We start from the raw sequence: 16,622 nt of genomic DNA, 5'->3' as shown, positions 1-16,622 counted from the left end.
ACGCTGCTGACTCAGTGATAGGGGCTCACTGAGCCCCAGACAGATGGGACCGGGGGCGGGGGCCTGGCTCGTGCTGTGCGGCCTCAGGCCCCGCCGGAGAGCGCGGGGGGCAGAGCCGCGGGCACTGACTGGGACCCAGCCCCCAGCCCCCAGCCCCGCAGCAAGATGGCGGCGCGGTTGCCATGGCAGCCCGTCGCGCTCCCTCCGGGCGAGGCGTCGCGGGTCTGATGACGTCCGCTCGGCCCCGCTCCTTCCGGTGCGGCGGGTCGGGGGCGCTGCGCAGCCGGGATGGGGGCCGCCCGGGATCCCGAGCAGCAGCCGGGGCCGCCGGGGGAAGGGGGCCCGGAGGAGGGGGACGGGCAGCTGGTGAGCACGCTGAGAGCCGGCGGGGCGGGGCGGGGCCGTCCGTGTCCGCCCGCCCCGCTCCCGCTCCCGCTCCCGCTCGGCCGGCGCCGTAAGGCAGAGCCCGGGCGCTCCAGGCCGGGGCCGGGGCCGGGGCCGGGCGGCCCCTGCGCTCGGAGCGGCCTGTAGGGTTTGCCTGACAGCCCAGAGCGCCCCCCCCCCCGATCTAGGGGGGCCGTCTGTGCCCCCCCCCGCCGGGCCCTGAGGTGGGCGGGGTGCGGGCCCCTCTCTGGGCACTTCCCGCTCCAACCCCCCTCTGCTCCTCCCCCTGCAGAGCCCCTGGAACATCATGATCAAGCACCGCCAGGTGCAGCGGCGGGGTCGGCGCTCGCAGATGACAACAAGGTACCAGCTGCCCCCGGGCTGGGGCCGTCACGGTGGGGTGCTGCCAGGAGGGGCCGCGCTGGGCAGCCAGCGCCCAGCCTTGCTCGTCCCGACACAGGGCTCTCCTGGCAGACGCGAGATGCCTTGGGCTTGCTGACGGGTCTCTGGCCTGTGAAGTCGCTGCATCCCGAGGTGTGCAGGTGCTCAGGGATTTTTCCCCTCTCGGGCAGTTAAAAAGACCCTCCCCTGCCACCCACCAGACCCACTAAACAATAGGATTAAACCCAAACAAATGGGGTTTGATATCAGGAAGAAGCAACGTTGTCTAGAGGACTGAGGAAAGGCAGTGTATGGGAGCTCCCAAATTCTAATCCTGGCTCTGCCATTAACTCCCGATGCGGCGCTGAGCAAGGCATTTTGGTGATCTGGGTCTTGGTTTCTCTGTCTGTAAAATGGGGCTTTTTACCCAGGGAAGTAATGTGCATAAAGTTCTTTGAAGACTGAAATGCTCTACAATTGCTAAGTGATGGTGGTCACTGTGAGATGACCCAGAGTCTAGTGGTAGCACAGGTCACTGGCTCAGCAGCCTGTCCAATCCTGGTGAAATGGAGATTCAAATGAGTATAAGAACGCCTGTTCTGGATCAAACCAATGCTCGATCCAGCCCGGTACCTGGCTTCTAACAGAGGCCAATGCCAGATACCCCATTGGGAATGATCCCAGAAATTGTCAAGTGATCCATCCCCTGTCATCCAATCCCAGCTTCTGGCAGTCAGAAGTTTAGGGACATCCAGAGTGTGAAGTTTGGTCCCTGACCATCTTGGCTAATAGCCACTGATGGACCTATCCTCTCGGAACTTATCTGGTTCTTCTTTGAACCCAGTTATACTTTTACATCACTCCTCTCCAGCTGACACTTGAAGCAGTGATGAATTCAGAGGGGTGTTATATCCAACACTTCTCTTCTGTTGGGAGACCTAGGTTTGGAGTCAGCGGGTAATTGTGCTGCTAGATTTGGTGTGGAAATAAGCTTGCAGCCTGTGTTGTTAGAGTTATGTCCTTTGTTAGAAGTCTGTGAACTCTGATGGACATCCATGTGGGTGAGAACATTTGGAACAGCATTGTAGAGTGGGATTCTGGGCCTTGGGGATTTTCTGAGCTATGTGGGGCAGTAAGGGCGGGTGGAGTAATTTATCTCGTGTTCAGCTTTACAGATCCTGCTGTCTCCATGGATTTGTTGCGAGCTGTTCTGCAGCCTAGTATCAATGAGGAGATCCAAATAGTCTTCAATAAATACATGAAGGTAAAAGCTCACTAGGAAAGGGAAATCTCTTGGGTGGATCTCAGCCTTTTCCTGCCTCCAGCCTGTGCTACTAGGCACTGACCCAGTGAAGCCCCAGCCCTGTAGCCCTCTTTACATACACACCGCAACCTTGTGAACTGGATAAGAAAGGCAGGTGGGGGCTGCTCAGTCTAACCCTGAAAGGGTCCCACTCAGAGGGCTCCCAGTCCCTTCTGGAGGAGTCGAAATGCGCACAGTTAAGATGAAACTTTAAAAACAAGTTCTGGTGGACAACAGCGAGTGACCAGAGAGGATGGACTCTGCTCCCAAGGGGCACAGAACTTCCTGATGGGATTGCATCCCGGGTGCTCAGTGCTGACCCTGATGACCATACAGTATTTGGTTGTAGCATGAGCAGAAGTGGCTCCTGGAGTCACCAGCCCCTGACTTTGTCTGTGCAGATGAGAGCCTTGTCCCCAGGAGGCAGCCTCCTCTGGAAAGAGGTTAGAGCAGCCAGCGTCATTCTAACCATCTCTTGGGCCCCTTTCCAGTTTTTCCAGAAGGCAGCGGTTAACGTGAGAGAGAATGTCGGGGAGGAGGTGGACCCAGAGCAGCTCATCCAGGAAACATGTCGGAGCTGCCTAGAACAGGTAGGGCTGTGCCATTGCCAAACACAGCTGGGGTCACCGCCCTCTGGGAGTAGCCGTGTAAGAAAGAACACAGGGGTGGAAATATCTGCCCCACAATCTCCTGAGGATGCAGAGACTCACAGGCTGGGTGCCCAAAACCTCACAGTACAAAATGTCCTTGCTAACATGCCTTTGTATCTAGGTCAGGGATACTCAGACTGTGGCTCACCACCCACCAGTGGCTCCTTATTGTGTCTCCTGCAGCTCTTTGCAGCACACAATATTAAGAGGTGTGTGACTTAATTATTAACCAATCAGGGTGCTTTTACTGTGTTGTTAAGCAGTTGTAGCTAATAACATAATACATGCATCCGATGAAGTGAGCTGTAGCTCACGAAAGCTCATGCTCAAATAAATTGGTTAGTCTCTAAGGTGCCACTAGTACTCCTTTTCTTTTTGCAAATACAGACTAACACGGCTGCTACTCTGAAACATAATATATGGTCAGTCATTTTGCTGTGCGAATTATACAGTAAATGAAACAATGAATTCACACTCCTGTGGCTCTTTTCGGTAATGTTGATCGCTAATTTGGCTCCTGAACCACTGGGGTCTGAGTATCCCTGACCTAGGGAGAGCTGGTTGTAGGGATCAGCCAGCAGAGGGCTCTGGTGGAAGGAACTGCATGCTCTTCTCCAGCTCATGCACACTGTGGTGATGTTGGCCTCATAAACATGACATGGATGAGGAGCCGGGGTATGGAGCCAGCTCTGAGCTGCTTCTCCTCTCCCACCCCTTTCTCTAGTTCTCTCCAAGTCTGGTTAATGCAAAGCCAACCAACAAGGAATTTCAGGGGTGATTCTAGGCCCCCAGCAGCAGTGGGATGATCCCATCACCGCTGTAACCCAGTCAGCCTCACACCAGCCATGCCTGGCCAGGAGGTGGGGATCTTCCCTTTCACATCCCGATCTTGACACTGTTCTCCAGGCCTGAGGCACCTGAAGATCAGACTATTGCCGTGTGCTCGGCATGGGGCTGCCCCTTACAGCCAGCTGGAGACTGGCGGTGGTGCAGAACGTGGCACTTACTTACTGAGCGGGGCCCTTTTCTGGGAGCACATGACCCCATGCTCCGGGTTCAGCACTGGCTGCCCATTGGTCTCTGCAGCCCTAAATAGCCTGGGACTGGCCTTACCTCAGGGATCCACACCTCTCTCCCTGGGCCAGGCCTCCACCGCCTCTGTTGGAGGGGTACTCAAATTGGATCCCTTTAATTATAGAACGGAGAGGGCGGTTGGCAGGACACTGTCTGTGAGGGCCCCCCCGGACTCTGGAACTTGCTCTCCCTGGTCTGAAACACCCAAATGTGGTGACCTTGGAGGCACTGTGCCCAGTCCTCTGTTTGGCGTGGGTTTGGAGGGGCTGAGGTTCTGCTGCTCAGAATGAGGAAGTGGCGGGGAGGAGCCCACTGTGTAGGTGGCTGACTGACTAGTTCCTATCTCTGAGATTCTAATGCTGCTAGGGTTTGTTTGTGATATTAATTATCTGTTGGGGCATCTACATTCCAGGAGAGGCGTCTCTCCGATCTTAAATTGAAGTAAATAAATTGATCTTAATTAGATTTCACAATTTTCTGCTCATTAATAGAAAGGAGCTACAACCTCCCAGTGAATGATCAGCTTTGCCTTTCCTCTGCCAGAGTTTGCACCCTGTAGAGTTGGAGAGCGCTTACTAACATGTTACATCAGAATGGGCACATTGTGCAGGGCAGCAGAAGCCACTCTCTGAACTGAAGCATATCTGAGTCTTCTGACGGGTCTGACGTGAGGGCTCGACTGATACATAGTTATTGTGCCCTCCTTGAAATCATGCCAAACAGAGTGGGCTTACGGGAAACAGATCCTGTGACACTAACTTGGTATCTTTTTGGTGAGGTTACAAGTGTGGTTGATAAAGGCAATAGTGTTGCTGTACCTTGTACACACTAGTGTGGCTGTAAAAGGCATTCGACTACGTACCGTACATTTTGATTAAGAAACTAGAATGATACAAAATTAACATGGCACACATGAAATGGATTTCAAAAGGGGTAAGTGACAGCTCTCTAATGTAAACGGGTACTCATCATCAAGCAGGTGTGCTTTGAGTGGGGTCCCGCAGGGATCAGTTCTTGACCCCACCCTGTTGAACGTTTTTATCAATGACCTGAAAGAAAACCTAAAATCATCCTTGATAAAGTTTGCAGATGACACAAAAATGCAGGGAATGGTAAATAATGAAAAGGACAGGTCACTGATAGAGCGATCTGGATCACTTGGTAAGCTGGGCGCAAGCAAACCATAGGCATGTAATGTGGCTCAGTGTAAATGTATAAATCTAGGAATACAGAATGTGGGCCATACTTACAGAGTGAGGGACTCTAGCTTGGGAAGCAGTGACTCTGAAAAAGACTTGGGGGCCATTGTGGATAATGAGCTGAACACGCGCTCCCAGTGTCATGCTGTGGCCAAGAGGATAAATGTTATCCTTGGATGTAGAAAGAGGGGGAAATCAAATAAAGCGGTTACATTAACTCTGTATTTGGCACTGGTTCAGCTGCTTCTGTGGCCAGTTCTGATGTCGACAAGTCAGGAGGGATGCTGGACAGGGGGGATCCGAGATGAACTATGGGAATTATTAAGGGATTGGAAAACCTGCCTTCAAGGAGTTCAATTTGTTTAGCTTAAAGAGAAGGTTAAGAGGTCACTTGATCCCAGTGTATAAGTACCCAACTAGGGCACAGAAGTTTGATGGGGGCTCTTCAGTCTAGCAGATGAAAGTCTAACACAGTGCAATGGCTGGAAGTTGAAGCAAGAATATTCAGACTGTAAATAGGGTGCAAATTATTAACAGCCAAGAGTAATTAACCATTGTGACAATGTACGAAGGGTCGTGGTGGATTCGCCATCACTGGACATTTTAAAATCATACTTGTATGTTTTTCTGGAAGATCTGCTCCAGTTCAAACAGAAATTAATTCAGGGAAGTTCTCTGGCCTGTGTTATTGGGGAGGGTGGGGGGGTGTCAAACTAAATGATCAGCCAGGTCCCTTCTGGCCTTTGAGACTCTGTGTTCATGTTATTCCAGTGATCTGAGCCAAATAGGCCGCGTGTAAAAGCTGTTATAGGAATCAAACCCATCTGTGAATGCCTCTCGGGGAGAGAACCTGTCCCACATCCAGCCTCCTTCCTGGCCCTCCTGGAGGCCCTAAAGTACAGCAGCTTCCTGGAGGCAGATAACCCTTCCCTCTCTCCCCACAGGCCAAGCTGCTGTTCTCTGATGGCAAGAAGGTGATACCCAGACTGACCCATGAGCAGTCAGTGCCAAAGGTAGAGCTGCTGTCGCAGAGGGCTGAACTTCAGGGACCTGGCCTGGGAGACTGGGGTTGGGCTTCTGATTGCTTTTTCTCTAGCAGTGGCTTGGCAGGAGCTAGGAGAGGCCCCTAGCAGTATTAGATTCTTACGTGCTGGTAGTGATGATCAAGAAATGGAACCAGAACAAGTAAGGGGGTGGAGCAGGGATCTCCTAGCCAGTCTGTCCTTTGTAAAGCCACCTGACTGCAGAGGAGAGCTCTGTGTAAGTGGATTTCTTGCCTTTCTGTCAGTCCTTCTGATGAGGAAATGGAATTGGGGAGAGTGAAGGCTGGGAGAGGAGGGGCCCAGGCCTGGTCTCTGCCTTGGGCAGGTAGAACCCCGTGTGCCCATCTCTAAGGATCAGGCTGGGGTGGCGCTACCTGTTCGAGTGGCACACGTTTCTGGGTGCAACGGAGAAGAGGGTAGTTGTCTGAGTGGCTAGGGTGGTTCTGTGAGAGAGAAGGGCTGTGTTCATCCCATCGCTAATTTCTTCGCCAGCGTGCCCGGCAGATGGAAGAGGAATCCAGTCGGCGAGGAAGCCCTGTTCCCAAAAAGGTAAGGCCCATGCAAGGACTCCACCCCAATACACTGCCTCATGAGGAAGCTTGGCCCTCATTTCTTGTGCAGGCCTCACTGGCTGCTCCCTCCCTATAGCTGAGAGAGGGTTAGGAAGGGGGAAGCCCCCAGGGCAGCCTGTGGCCCCGACTCTACTCAGGAATGCTGGCTCCTTTTGCCCAGTCTCAGCATTTCTTAATAGCTACTCTTAACAGGTTCCTCATGTGGTTGGGAGACCCGCCTTCCCAGCAGGGAATGCACATGTGTGCTTCTCAGGTGAGTGAGCTAAAGAGGGATTTCTCTCTTGCAGAGGAAGGGGCGACCTCCAGGGCAGAGCCTGCTGAACGATCGTGGAGCCTCAGGTGTGGCCACGTAAGTGTGGAGATAAGAGGCGAGACACAAGGTTGGCTGAGGAAGGGCGTAGGGCAGCCCAGCTCTCTCTCTCCTGGTGTGTCTCATGCAAATGGATCATGCAAGTGGGCGAGATGCTTTCAGCTGAGGTTGACTCGTGCTCTCTCCGAGTCCAGACCCTACAGGGAGGCAGTTCCAAACATGAGAGCCGCAGGGCAGAAAGTTCTTGGCTATGGTGAGATTGTGCATATGGGCAAAAAGAAGGCTCAGGCGAGGGGAGTGAAGATACACGTGGTTGGCTGGAGCCTGGCCAAGCTCAAACAAGTGAATGAGGAGCCTGTAGATGGGAGCGCTATGGCCCCGCTCCCTGCCAGTGAGAAGGCAGAGGCATAGTGCCTGTGCTAGAGACAGGAGGGTGGGGACTCAGAAGCCATAGAGAAGGAAATTGCAGTAACAGAGGTGACGAAGCTCTGCCGAGAAGATGGAGACTTGCGTAGGATTTGGGCCAAGTCAGGGCAACTGCACACAGGGGCAGTGTGTCACGCAGGTGGCAATGACAGATTTGCAGCCATGGGGGATGTAGAGAGAAACTCATGGTCAAGCATGGCATTCAGGGCAGGGCCTCTGGACGGAAATGGAAGGTCTGAGTCAAGAAGGAAGAGGAGTGTCTGGAGCTCAACGTGGGGGCTCCTCCTGGCCAAGAGAAGCATTTGTGTGTGTGAGACCTGCCAGCTTTTCTTCAGCTAAATGAGCCTGGTCAGGGAGGTCATGGGGGAGGGTTACGGAAGGCCCTGAAATATGTGTGGCTGAGTATTGTCAGGGTAAGGCTCAAGGCAGGGATCAGAGGAGCCAGGGGAGATACAAGAGAGTAGAGGGCTGAGAGTCTTGTGGGACTCTGGAGAGGAGAGGGGTTGATGCGGAAGAGGAGCCAGCACCAGAGAAATGGGTGTGTGGGGGAAGAGGGATATTCAGGGGTGCTCTGTCTGTCTGGAGAGGGGGAGGGGATGTATGTCCCGATCAGGAGAGCAGAATCGTTTTAGGCTGTAGGCAGCTTGGATTAGTAAAATCTATGGCTGGCAACACACTGTGGATGACCAGCCCTCCCCACAGGATCTGCTCCTGGCAGGCCCTTTCCTAGTGCTTTTTATCCAGTGTTGATTTAAATTCTTTTGTGGCTTCTTGGCATGAGCCTTCTGGGAATTCAGGACTATTTTGTGTTCTTTCCCCTTCAGGTGGAAGCTCAAATCCTGTGAGCCAGTGCGCCGGGAGGGACCAAAGGTACAGTGTGCAGCTGGCTGTCCTTTCTCTGGGCTTGGCTCAGTAGTGCTCCATGCAGCCTCCCTTCTCCCCATTGCCTCTGGCAGTGATCGTGCTGCCACCTACAGGAACAGAGGCTGATTCTAGGTCAGGCTTTACCCAGCTCTGCCTCCTCCCTGCAATGACAAAGGGGGGAGAGCAGTGGGCTGGGTGGAGGCCCTCATCTGCTGCCTCCATATGCACAGCCTGTGAGCACTCCCCGGTGCAGCCCAGCAGCTCAGAGGAAGTAGATTCCTCCTGGCTATGGATGAACTGTCCCAGGGCAGCACGTTCTGCTGGGAAGGCCAGAGAAACTCCACTGCCTGTTAGATCAGTCAAGGTATGAGGCGTATTTTCCCCTCCATGGAGCCCACCAGAGCCAGCGGGGCCCCTGCAGGAGTTTGCTACAGAAATCTGAGGCTCAAAGAAAGGGTGTTGGATCTGGATCTATTGGGTTTCTAATTTCTGCCCCTTTCCCAATCACTCTTTAGTGGGATCCAGCCCGGCTGACTGAGTCCACAACTTTTGTGCTGGGATCTCGAGCAAACAAGTAAGGAATCGCCCTGTGGGGTGCTGGCTGTGTGCCCCAGGGTTCTGGGTAAGGGGAAGAAGGGGGCAGCAGCACTGCCTCTGGGGCTGGAGCCCATGGTGCTCCTCTCACGAGTTAAATCTCTCTGCACTCTGAAGCAGAGTGGGAAGGGCACAGGCTCTGGGGACAGAAGGAAGCCTCCATACATCACACTTCAGCTGCCCCTCTGCACAGGCCTAACCCCCTCCCCCCACCATGTTCCTGTTTCAGGGCCCTTGGAATGGGAGGAACCAGAGGGCGACTCTACATCAAACACCCCCATCTCTTTAAGGTCAGAAACCTCAGCACAATGCTTCTTTTGGGGTTTGCTCAGAAGTTGCCTGTGATGGGGGTGGGGAATGTCTACTTGTGCTTGTATGTTCTCCCCCCTCACACCCTGCTGACGTTGCTTGTTGGCTCCCAGGGCAGGGACTCGAGTACATTGTGGACGTTACAATTTTTCAATCTATTGTGAAGTATTAAAGTGAATGTAATACACTAGACTTGCTTCCTGGTGGGTGATGAATTTGCTCGGCACAGGAGGCTTTGCTTTGAGGAGTAAGCAGGATGGGGCTGAGTCCTTATTCATAGGAAAATCTCTTACTGGGAGACATGGGGTTACCCCCTGGGTTTCCACAGAGGACTGGGCCTAGACTCTGTGTCCACACCCAGAAGTTGCCCCATGATGGTGGCTATAGATGTTGGTATGTTGATCGTGGTGTTCTCACCTTGCTGCTCTGTTGCAGTATGCGGCTGATCCTCAAGACAAGCACTGGCTGGCAGAACAGCAGCACATGAGGGCCACAGGGGGCAAGATGGTGAGTGTGGCCAGGGCTGGCTCCTGCCGCAGCCTGGGATCTTGGTGGGGACAGGGAGAGAATCGTAAAGTAGACTGGCTCAGAATTAAAGTGTGCAAATAAGCTGAACCCAGTGCAGTAAGCAGCCCGGATTCCAGGGCTCTGGGTTTTCTGATGGGCTCATCCATGCTGTAGCCCCTTCAGAGCACTGTCTGGCAGGCCACTCTCTGCTCCTCATCACTTGGGGCTGAGATTTAGCGACTGTTGCTTCAGCCGAGGAAGTCATCAGCTTTGATGCAACTGTTATGACGATGAGGGTTTGGAAGAGTGAGCAAGGTGGAACCATGAGATGCAGAAACCCACTTCCCCTGGACTCTCAGGAGCAATTCTGCTCACACCTGACCTGGTTTCTTTGAGGTATTGGGGTGTGGGTGCTATTTACAGAGCTAGCGCCACTACTTCATGCCAGCAGATCTCATTTCTGAGTAGCCAAGTGGAAAATCTTCTTAGCCTGTGTATGTTCAACCAGAATGGCTCCTAACCATCTCTTGTTTCCCAACTGCTGCAGGCCTACCTCCTCATAGAGGAGGATATTCAGGATCTGGCTGCCAGTGACGATTACAGGTGAGGCAAGGAACCAGGACTTCAGCTGTGCTGAAACCCCTGCCATCTCCCCTTTATGAAACTAGAAATGACAGGGGGAGGGGATGGGGGAGTCGTCATGTCCACAGGGAGCAAGAGAGCGAGCAAGGCAGGAAGCAGAGTGGGTCCTGCCTAGTATTATGCTCTACCAGATGACCTTGTGCTCAGCACCCACGACTGGGATGAGACTTCTCAGCACCCAGTGTGTGCCCACCATGCTGCACTCCTGAAAATCAGGCTTCTCATGGGAGCCCCTTCTCTGGAAAATCTTACCTGAGTAGTGGGTGCTGAGCTTTCCTGAATCTGACCAGACAGTGTCTGTGTCCCTCCCACATGCTCACTCCCGTCTCCCACTTGCTCACCAGGAGCTCTCTTGATTTGAAGCTGGAGGAACTAAAACCTTTTATCCCACCTGCCTGGATGACTGAAAAGATGCAGAAATATATGGAGACACTTCGCCATGAAGGGGACCCACAGCCTCCAGAGGGAACCCATGAAACATAAGAAACCTCACCCTCCCTCCCAAGCGGCATCCAGTCACAGCCTGTCAGAACATGGACTCTTGCCCGGTTTTTTTTATCTTTCCTTCCTTGGTGTTTCACTGGACATGTTGGGGCTTGTGCTTTCAGGGGCCCAGGTAGCAGAATGCTGCCCACAGGGAAAAGCAGTGCAGCAGCTGGGATTAAACCTCCTGAGAGCTGTTTGGGCCCTTCCCCTGAGTGGGTGGTGGCTGGCAGTAAGCAAAGTTACTGGCTGCTTCCTGCTTCTCCTGGGCGCTGCACTTTTCTGTGTGAACTTCCTGTTTCAGCTCCTCTCCGTGTACAAAGAGATTTGTAATAAACGCTGGTGCTGGAGCCTGCTGGAGCCTGCTGCGCCTATGCGAGGGCCGGGGCCGGGGCCGGGCCGGGGCCGGGGCGGGGCCGGGCCGGGGGGGGCTGGGGCCGGGGCCGGGGGGGGCCGGGCGGATAGCTGCGTGGGAAGGAGGGAGAGGGAGCTGTTGGTTCCTTAGCCAGGGCCCGTGAGCGAAGGAGAGTTTCTCCCCCTCCTTGGGGCCAGGAGCCGGGGCCGAGGGCGGGCAAGCGGCTCCTCCTGGGGAGGGTTCTTGAGGCGCTGCCCCCGGGGCTGTTCTAGGCCCAGGCTGCCCCGGTCCTCCGTGCTTGGGCCGCAGCCGGCCCGGTGGTGCGGGAGGGATCGGCCCTGCGCCGGGGGCGACACGGGTTCGGGGCCCGCGCCAGGGGCTGGAGTCGGGGCGGCCTGGCTGGGGCGGCCCTCCCCTCCCGGCGCCCCGCCCGCCAGCCCCGGCCGGGAGGGGGGCGGCGCTGCCGCCCCGCGGGTCACTGGCCCTTTAAGGGCCCTGCCCCGCCCTTCGCGTCACGGCCAGTTCCGGGTAACTGACGCTGCCTCGGGCCAATCCTGGGGCCCATCGGGCGGGAGGCCGGTTGCCCGGCCGCCCCCGTGCCCGACGAGCCGCGATTGGCTGGATCGAAACCAAACGGGCCGCTGATTGGCGGAGGGGCCGGGGGTTCGTTTCAAACGCCGGCGCGGGAGCGAGCGGCCGCGGGAGCGCGGGCGGGGCGAAGTAGCGCCGCGATGGCCTCGCAGAACGCGGACCCCGCCGCCCGCCCCAGCGCCGCCCGCAAGGGGGCCGAGCCCGGCAGCAGCGCGGCCCGCGGCTCCGTGGGGAAGCGGTGAGCGGGGGGGCCGGGCCTGGGCGCTGGGGGGCCGGTTGGGCGGGGGAGTGGGGCCTGGGCGCTGGGGGGCCGGTTGGGCGGAGGGCGCCGGGCCTGGGCGCGGGGGGGCCGGTTGGGCGGAGGGCGCGGGGGGGCGGGGGAGTGGGGCCTGGGCGCTGGGGGGCCGGTTGGGCGGAGGGCGCCGGGCCTGGGCGCGGGGGGGCCGGTTGGGCGGAGGGGCCGGGCCTGGGCGCGGGGGGGCCGGTTGGGCGGAGGGCGCGGGGGAGCTGGGGCGGGGGAGCCGGGCCTGGGCGGGCCTGGGCGCAGGGGGGCTGGTTGGGCGGAGGGCGCGGGGGGGCGGGGGAGCCGGGCCGGTTGGGCGGGGGAGCCGGGCCTGGGCGCGGGGGGGCCGGTTGGGCGGGGGGGCGGGGGAGCCGGGCCTGGGCGCGGGGGGGCCGGTTGGGCGGAGGGCGCTGGGGGGCGGGGGAGCCGGGCCTGGGCGCGGGGGGGCCGGTTGGGCGGAGGGCGCGGGGGGGCGGGGGGGCCGGGCCTGGGCGCGGGGGGGCCGGTTGGGCGGAGGGCGCGGGGGGGCGGGGGGGCCGGGCCTGGGCGCGGGGGAGCCGGTTGGGGGGGGGCCGGGCCTGGGCGCGGGGGAGCCGGTTGGGGGGGGGCCGGGCCTGGGCGCGGGGGAGCCGGTTGGGGGGGGGGGCCGCCGGGCGCGGGGGAGCCGGTTGGGCGGAGGGGCCGGTGGGGCGGGGGAGCCGGGCCTGGGCGCGGGGGGCCGGTTGGGCGGGGGGGTGGGGGAGCCGGGCCTGGGCGCGGTGGGGCGGGGGAGCCGGGCCTGGGCACAGGGGGGCTGGTTGGGGGGGCTGCGGGCCACGCCTCACCGCCCATGTCCCTCCGTCCCCGCAGGCTGCAGCAGGAGCTGATGGCGCTGATGGTGAGTAGGCGGCCCGACTGGACCCCAGGCCCGGCAGGGCTCAGCTGGGCCGGGGCTGGCCTGGGCCGGGTCCTGCGGGGCGGCCCCCGGCCTGCCGGGGGGGCTGCGGCGGGGGGGGCAGTGTCGCCGGGGCGTTCGCTCCTGACCGTTGTCCCGTCTCTGCTCAGATGGCCGGCGACAAAGGGATCTCCGCCTTCCCCGAGTCGGACAATCTCTTCCGATGGATCGGGACCATCGACGGCGCCGCTGGGACGGTGAGCCTGCGGGGGCTGAGGGGGGACAAGCGAGCCCAGGGGTCTGCCTGGCCTCCCTGAGGCACGGAGGGGCCTGGGTCCGTCCTGCTAACTCTCTATTTCCTCCCTCCCCCAGGTGTACGAGGACTTGAGGTATAAGCTTTCCCTGGAGTTTCCCGATGGGTATCCCTACAATGCCCCCACTGTCAAGTTCCTCACCCCCTGCTACCACCCCAACGTGGACACGCAGGGCAACATCTGCCTGGACATCCTCAAGGACAAGTGGTCTGCGCTCTACGACGTCCGGACGATCCTGCTGTCCATTCAGAGCCTGCTGGGAGGTGAGGCTGCCTGGGGATTGCCCCATGGTGTCCTGCAGCTCTGAGTTCCTGGGCTTCCCCTTTCCCACTGCAGTCTCCTCTCGCTCTCCTCACTCCCCTTGCTTGCCCAAAGCATGTTCTTGCCTCCAAGTGATTAGCCCACAGGTGGGCTGTGACTACAGCCCATCAGTATTGCTTCATCATTTCCTTGTGTCCCCGTCCGTTGTCTCATCCGATACTGGGACCATCAGCTCGGCTCGCTGGGGCAGGGACAGTGCTTTTGTTAGGTTTGTACAAGGCCGGGTGTGATTGGGGCTTTGTCCGTGGCTGGGGCTTCTAGGCGCTACCATGATACAAATAGAATGACAGCTACAGCTGACAGCAAGCAGGCTGGGGTGTGAGCTAGGGGAGGAGGGCACAGGGTGTTGAATGGAGCAGGGCATCACGGGGAGGGGGGGAGCATGTGACCAGATGCTAAACAACCAGTGGGGCCACTGGACAATCGAGGTGCTAAAGGAGCACTCAAGGATGATAAGGCCATTGTGGAGAAACTAAATGAATTCTTTGCATCAATCTTCACGGCTGAGGATGTGAGGGAGATTCCCAAACCTGAGCCGTTCTTTTTAGGTGACGGATCTGAGGAACTGTCCCAGATTTGAGGTATCATTAGTGGAGGTTTGGGAACAAATTGATAAATTAAACAGCAATAAGTCGCCAGGACCAGATGGTATTCCCCCAAGAGTTCTGAAGGAACTCAGTTCTGCAGTTTCACATTTACTAACTAGTCTGTAACCTATCATTTAAATCGGCTTCTGTACCATATGACTGGAGGATAGATAGTGTGACGCCAGTTTTTAAAAAGGGCTCCAGAGGTGATCATGGCAGTTACAGGCCTGTAAACCTGAGTTCAGTACCTAGCAAACTGGTTGAAACTATAATAAAGAATAATATTGTCAGATACATTGATGAACATAATTTGTTGAGAAAGAGTCAACATGGTTTTAATAAAGGGAAATCATGCCTCACCAATCTACTAGAATTCTTTGAGGGGGTCAACAAGCATGTGGACCAAGGGGATCCAGTGCACGTAGTGTAGTTAGATTTTCAGAAAGCCTTTGACAAGGTCCCTCACCAAAGGCTCTTATGCAAAGTGAGCTGCCACAGGATAAGAGGAAAGGTGCTCTCCTGGATTGGTAACTGGTTGAAAGATAGGAAACAAAGGGTAGGTATAAATGGTCAGTTTTCAGAATGGCGAGAGGTAAATAGTGGTGTCCCCCAGGGATCTGTTCTGGGACCAGTCCTATTCAACATACTCCTAAATGATCTTGGAAAAAGGGGTAAACAGAGAGATGGCAAAATTTGCAGATAGTTAAAACCCAGGCAGACTGCGAAGAGCTACAAGAGGATCTCTCAAAACTGGGTGACTGGGCAACAAAATGGCAGGTGAACTTCAATGTTGATAAATGCAAAGTAATGCAAATTGGAAAACATCATCCCAAGTATACCTATAAAATGAAGGGGTCTAAATTAGCTGTTGACACTCAGGAAAGAGGACTTGGAGTCAGTGTGGATAGTTCTCTGAAAACATCCACTCAATGGGCAGCAGCCGTCAAAAAAAATAGATATAAGAGAAAATATCATGTTGCTGCTATATAAATAAATCCATGGGACGCCCACACCAGGAATACTGCGTGCAGACGTGGTCGCCCTGTCTCAAAAAAAAAAAAAAAAAAAATTGGAATTGGAAAAGGTCCAAAAAACGGCAACAAATTATGTGGGGTATGAAATGGCTTCTGTATGAGGAGAGATTAATAAGACTGGGACTTTTCAGCTTGGAAAAGAGACGGCTAAGGGGGGATCTGATTGAGGTCTATAAAATCATGAGTGGTGCAGAGACAGTAGATAAGGAAGTGTTGTTACTCATAACACAAGAACTAGGGGTCACCAAATGAAATTAACAGGCAGCAGGTTTAAACACAAGGAAATATGTCTTCACACAACGCACAGTCAACCTTGCCAGTGGAACTCCTTGCCAGAGGATGTTGTGAAGGCCAAGACCATGACAGGGTTCAAAAAAGAACTAGATAAATTCATGGAGGATAGGTCCATCAATGGCTATTAGCCAGCATGGGCAGGAATGGTGTCCCTAGCCTCTGTTTGCCAGAAGCTGGGTATGGATCACTTGATGATTCCCTGTTCTGTTCATTCCCTCTGGGGCACTTGGCATTGGCCACTATCAGCAGACAGGATACTGGGCTAGATGAACCCTTGGTCTGACCCAGTAGGGCCATTCTTAAGGAGTGGGGTGGGCGTGTTGCTGTGTAAGAAACAGGCAGCCTCCTCTGTCCTCACACTGACCTCCCAATCCCGTCTCCCAATCCTCAGAGCCGAACATTGAGAGCCCCCTGAACACACATGCGGCCGAACTCTGGAAGAACCAAGCAGGTGAGTGTCTCCTGTTGGGGTCCATTAGGCACTATGGCTCTGGGCTACTCCTGGCTGAGCTGCCTGCAGGCCCAGCACAGGGTTACAGCTGCCCTCCAGCACCTGGGCATGGAGGGGAGGACAGCTGCCTTCAGACCTTTTTGGGTAATAATCACCCTCCCCAGGGACTGTACCTGATGGGGGGCCTCGGACTTGGCCACTCGCTCAGCCTGGCTTCATTGCTGTGCTCTGGCCTAGTAGAGGAGGATGTCTTCCTTCCTAGCCTGTCACAGGGTGACCCTCTCACCAGCTGCAGGAGCTACAAAAAAGCCCAGGGTGAGCCCCTGTGGTCCCAGAGTCTGCCCCTCTCCAACAGCTCTCCCCTCCCTCCCTAGCCTTCAAGAAATACCTGCAGGAAACATATGCAAAGCAGGCGAAGAGCCAGGAGACCTGACGCTTGCCTGAGCCACAGCTGTTTGTCTGTCCGTCCCTGTCTGCTCTCTGGAACTGTCCTCTGGCTGCTCTGTACAGGACTCTGTATCATAAGCTGTTTTAAATTAATTCTGCAGGTGGAACCCACGGTTACTGTATAAATAAACTCTCGTTTTTTAACTTTGGTTTTGCACAGATCGTAGTACTTGCATTTAGCCGCATGGTGTCTTGGGTCACAGTGACCCCCTCTGGCTTGGCTGCCATGCCGCAGCAGGAACTGAGCCCAGGGCATTTTGAACCAAGAGCTCTCAGCTGCTGATCTCCCACTGCCTGGGGCCCGTCACCCCAGCAGATGGAGATTCCAAG

General features: G+C 56.2%; 2 protein-coding genes across 2 annotated transcripts; both read left to right on the top strand.

The window, feature by feature from the left end:
- Positions 1-228: 228 nt before the first annotated feature.
- Positions 229-11,096, top strand: DNTTIP1 (deoxynucleotidyltransferase terminal interacting protein 1). Its single transcript, XM_084646366.1, has 13 exons — positions 229-366; positions 677-747; positions 1,933-2,029; positions 2,560-2,658; positions 5,936-6,004; positions 6,527-6,583; positions 6,894-6,955; positions 8,167-8,212; positions 8,722-8,780; positions 9,030-9,090; positions 9,545-9,616; positions 10,164-10,219; positions 10,603-11,096. The coding sequence occupies exons 1-13, from the start codon at positions 289-291 to the stop codon at positions 10,739-10,741; spliced, it is 966 nt and encodes a 321-aa protein (XP_084502492.1). The 5' UTR covers positions 229-288; the 3' UTR covers positions 10,742-11,096.
- Positions 11,097-11,655: 559 nt separating this feature from the next.
- UBE2C (ubiquitin conjugating enzyme E2 C) lies at positions 11,656-16,436 on the top strand. Its single transcript, XM_084645988.1, has 6 exons — positions 11,656-11,925; positions 12,820-12,847; positions 13,015-13,101; positions 13,217-13,421; positions 15,786-15,845; positions 16,220-16,436. The coding sequence occupies exons 1-6, from the start codon at positions 11,828-11,830 to the stop codon at positions 16,276-16,278; spliced, it is 537 nt and encodes a 178-aa protein (XP_084502114.1). The 5' UTR covers positions 11,656-11,827; the 3' UTR covers positions 16,279-16,436.
- Positions 16,437-16,622: the final 186 nt, after the last annotated feature.

The sequence above is a fragment of the Lepidochelys olivacea genome (assembly GCF_965140295.1).
Source record: "Lepidochelys olivacea isolate rLepOli2 genome assembly, chromosome: 13".
Lineage (NCBI taxonomy): Eukaryota > Metazoa > Chordata > Testudines > Cheloniidae > Lepidochelys > Lepidochelys olivacea.
Note: the sequence above shows the minus strand (reverse complement) of the source record. Positions and strands in the feature narration are given on the sequence as shown.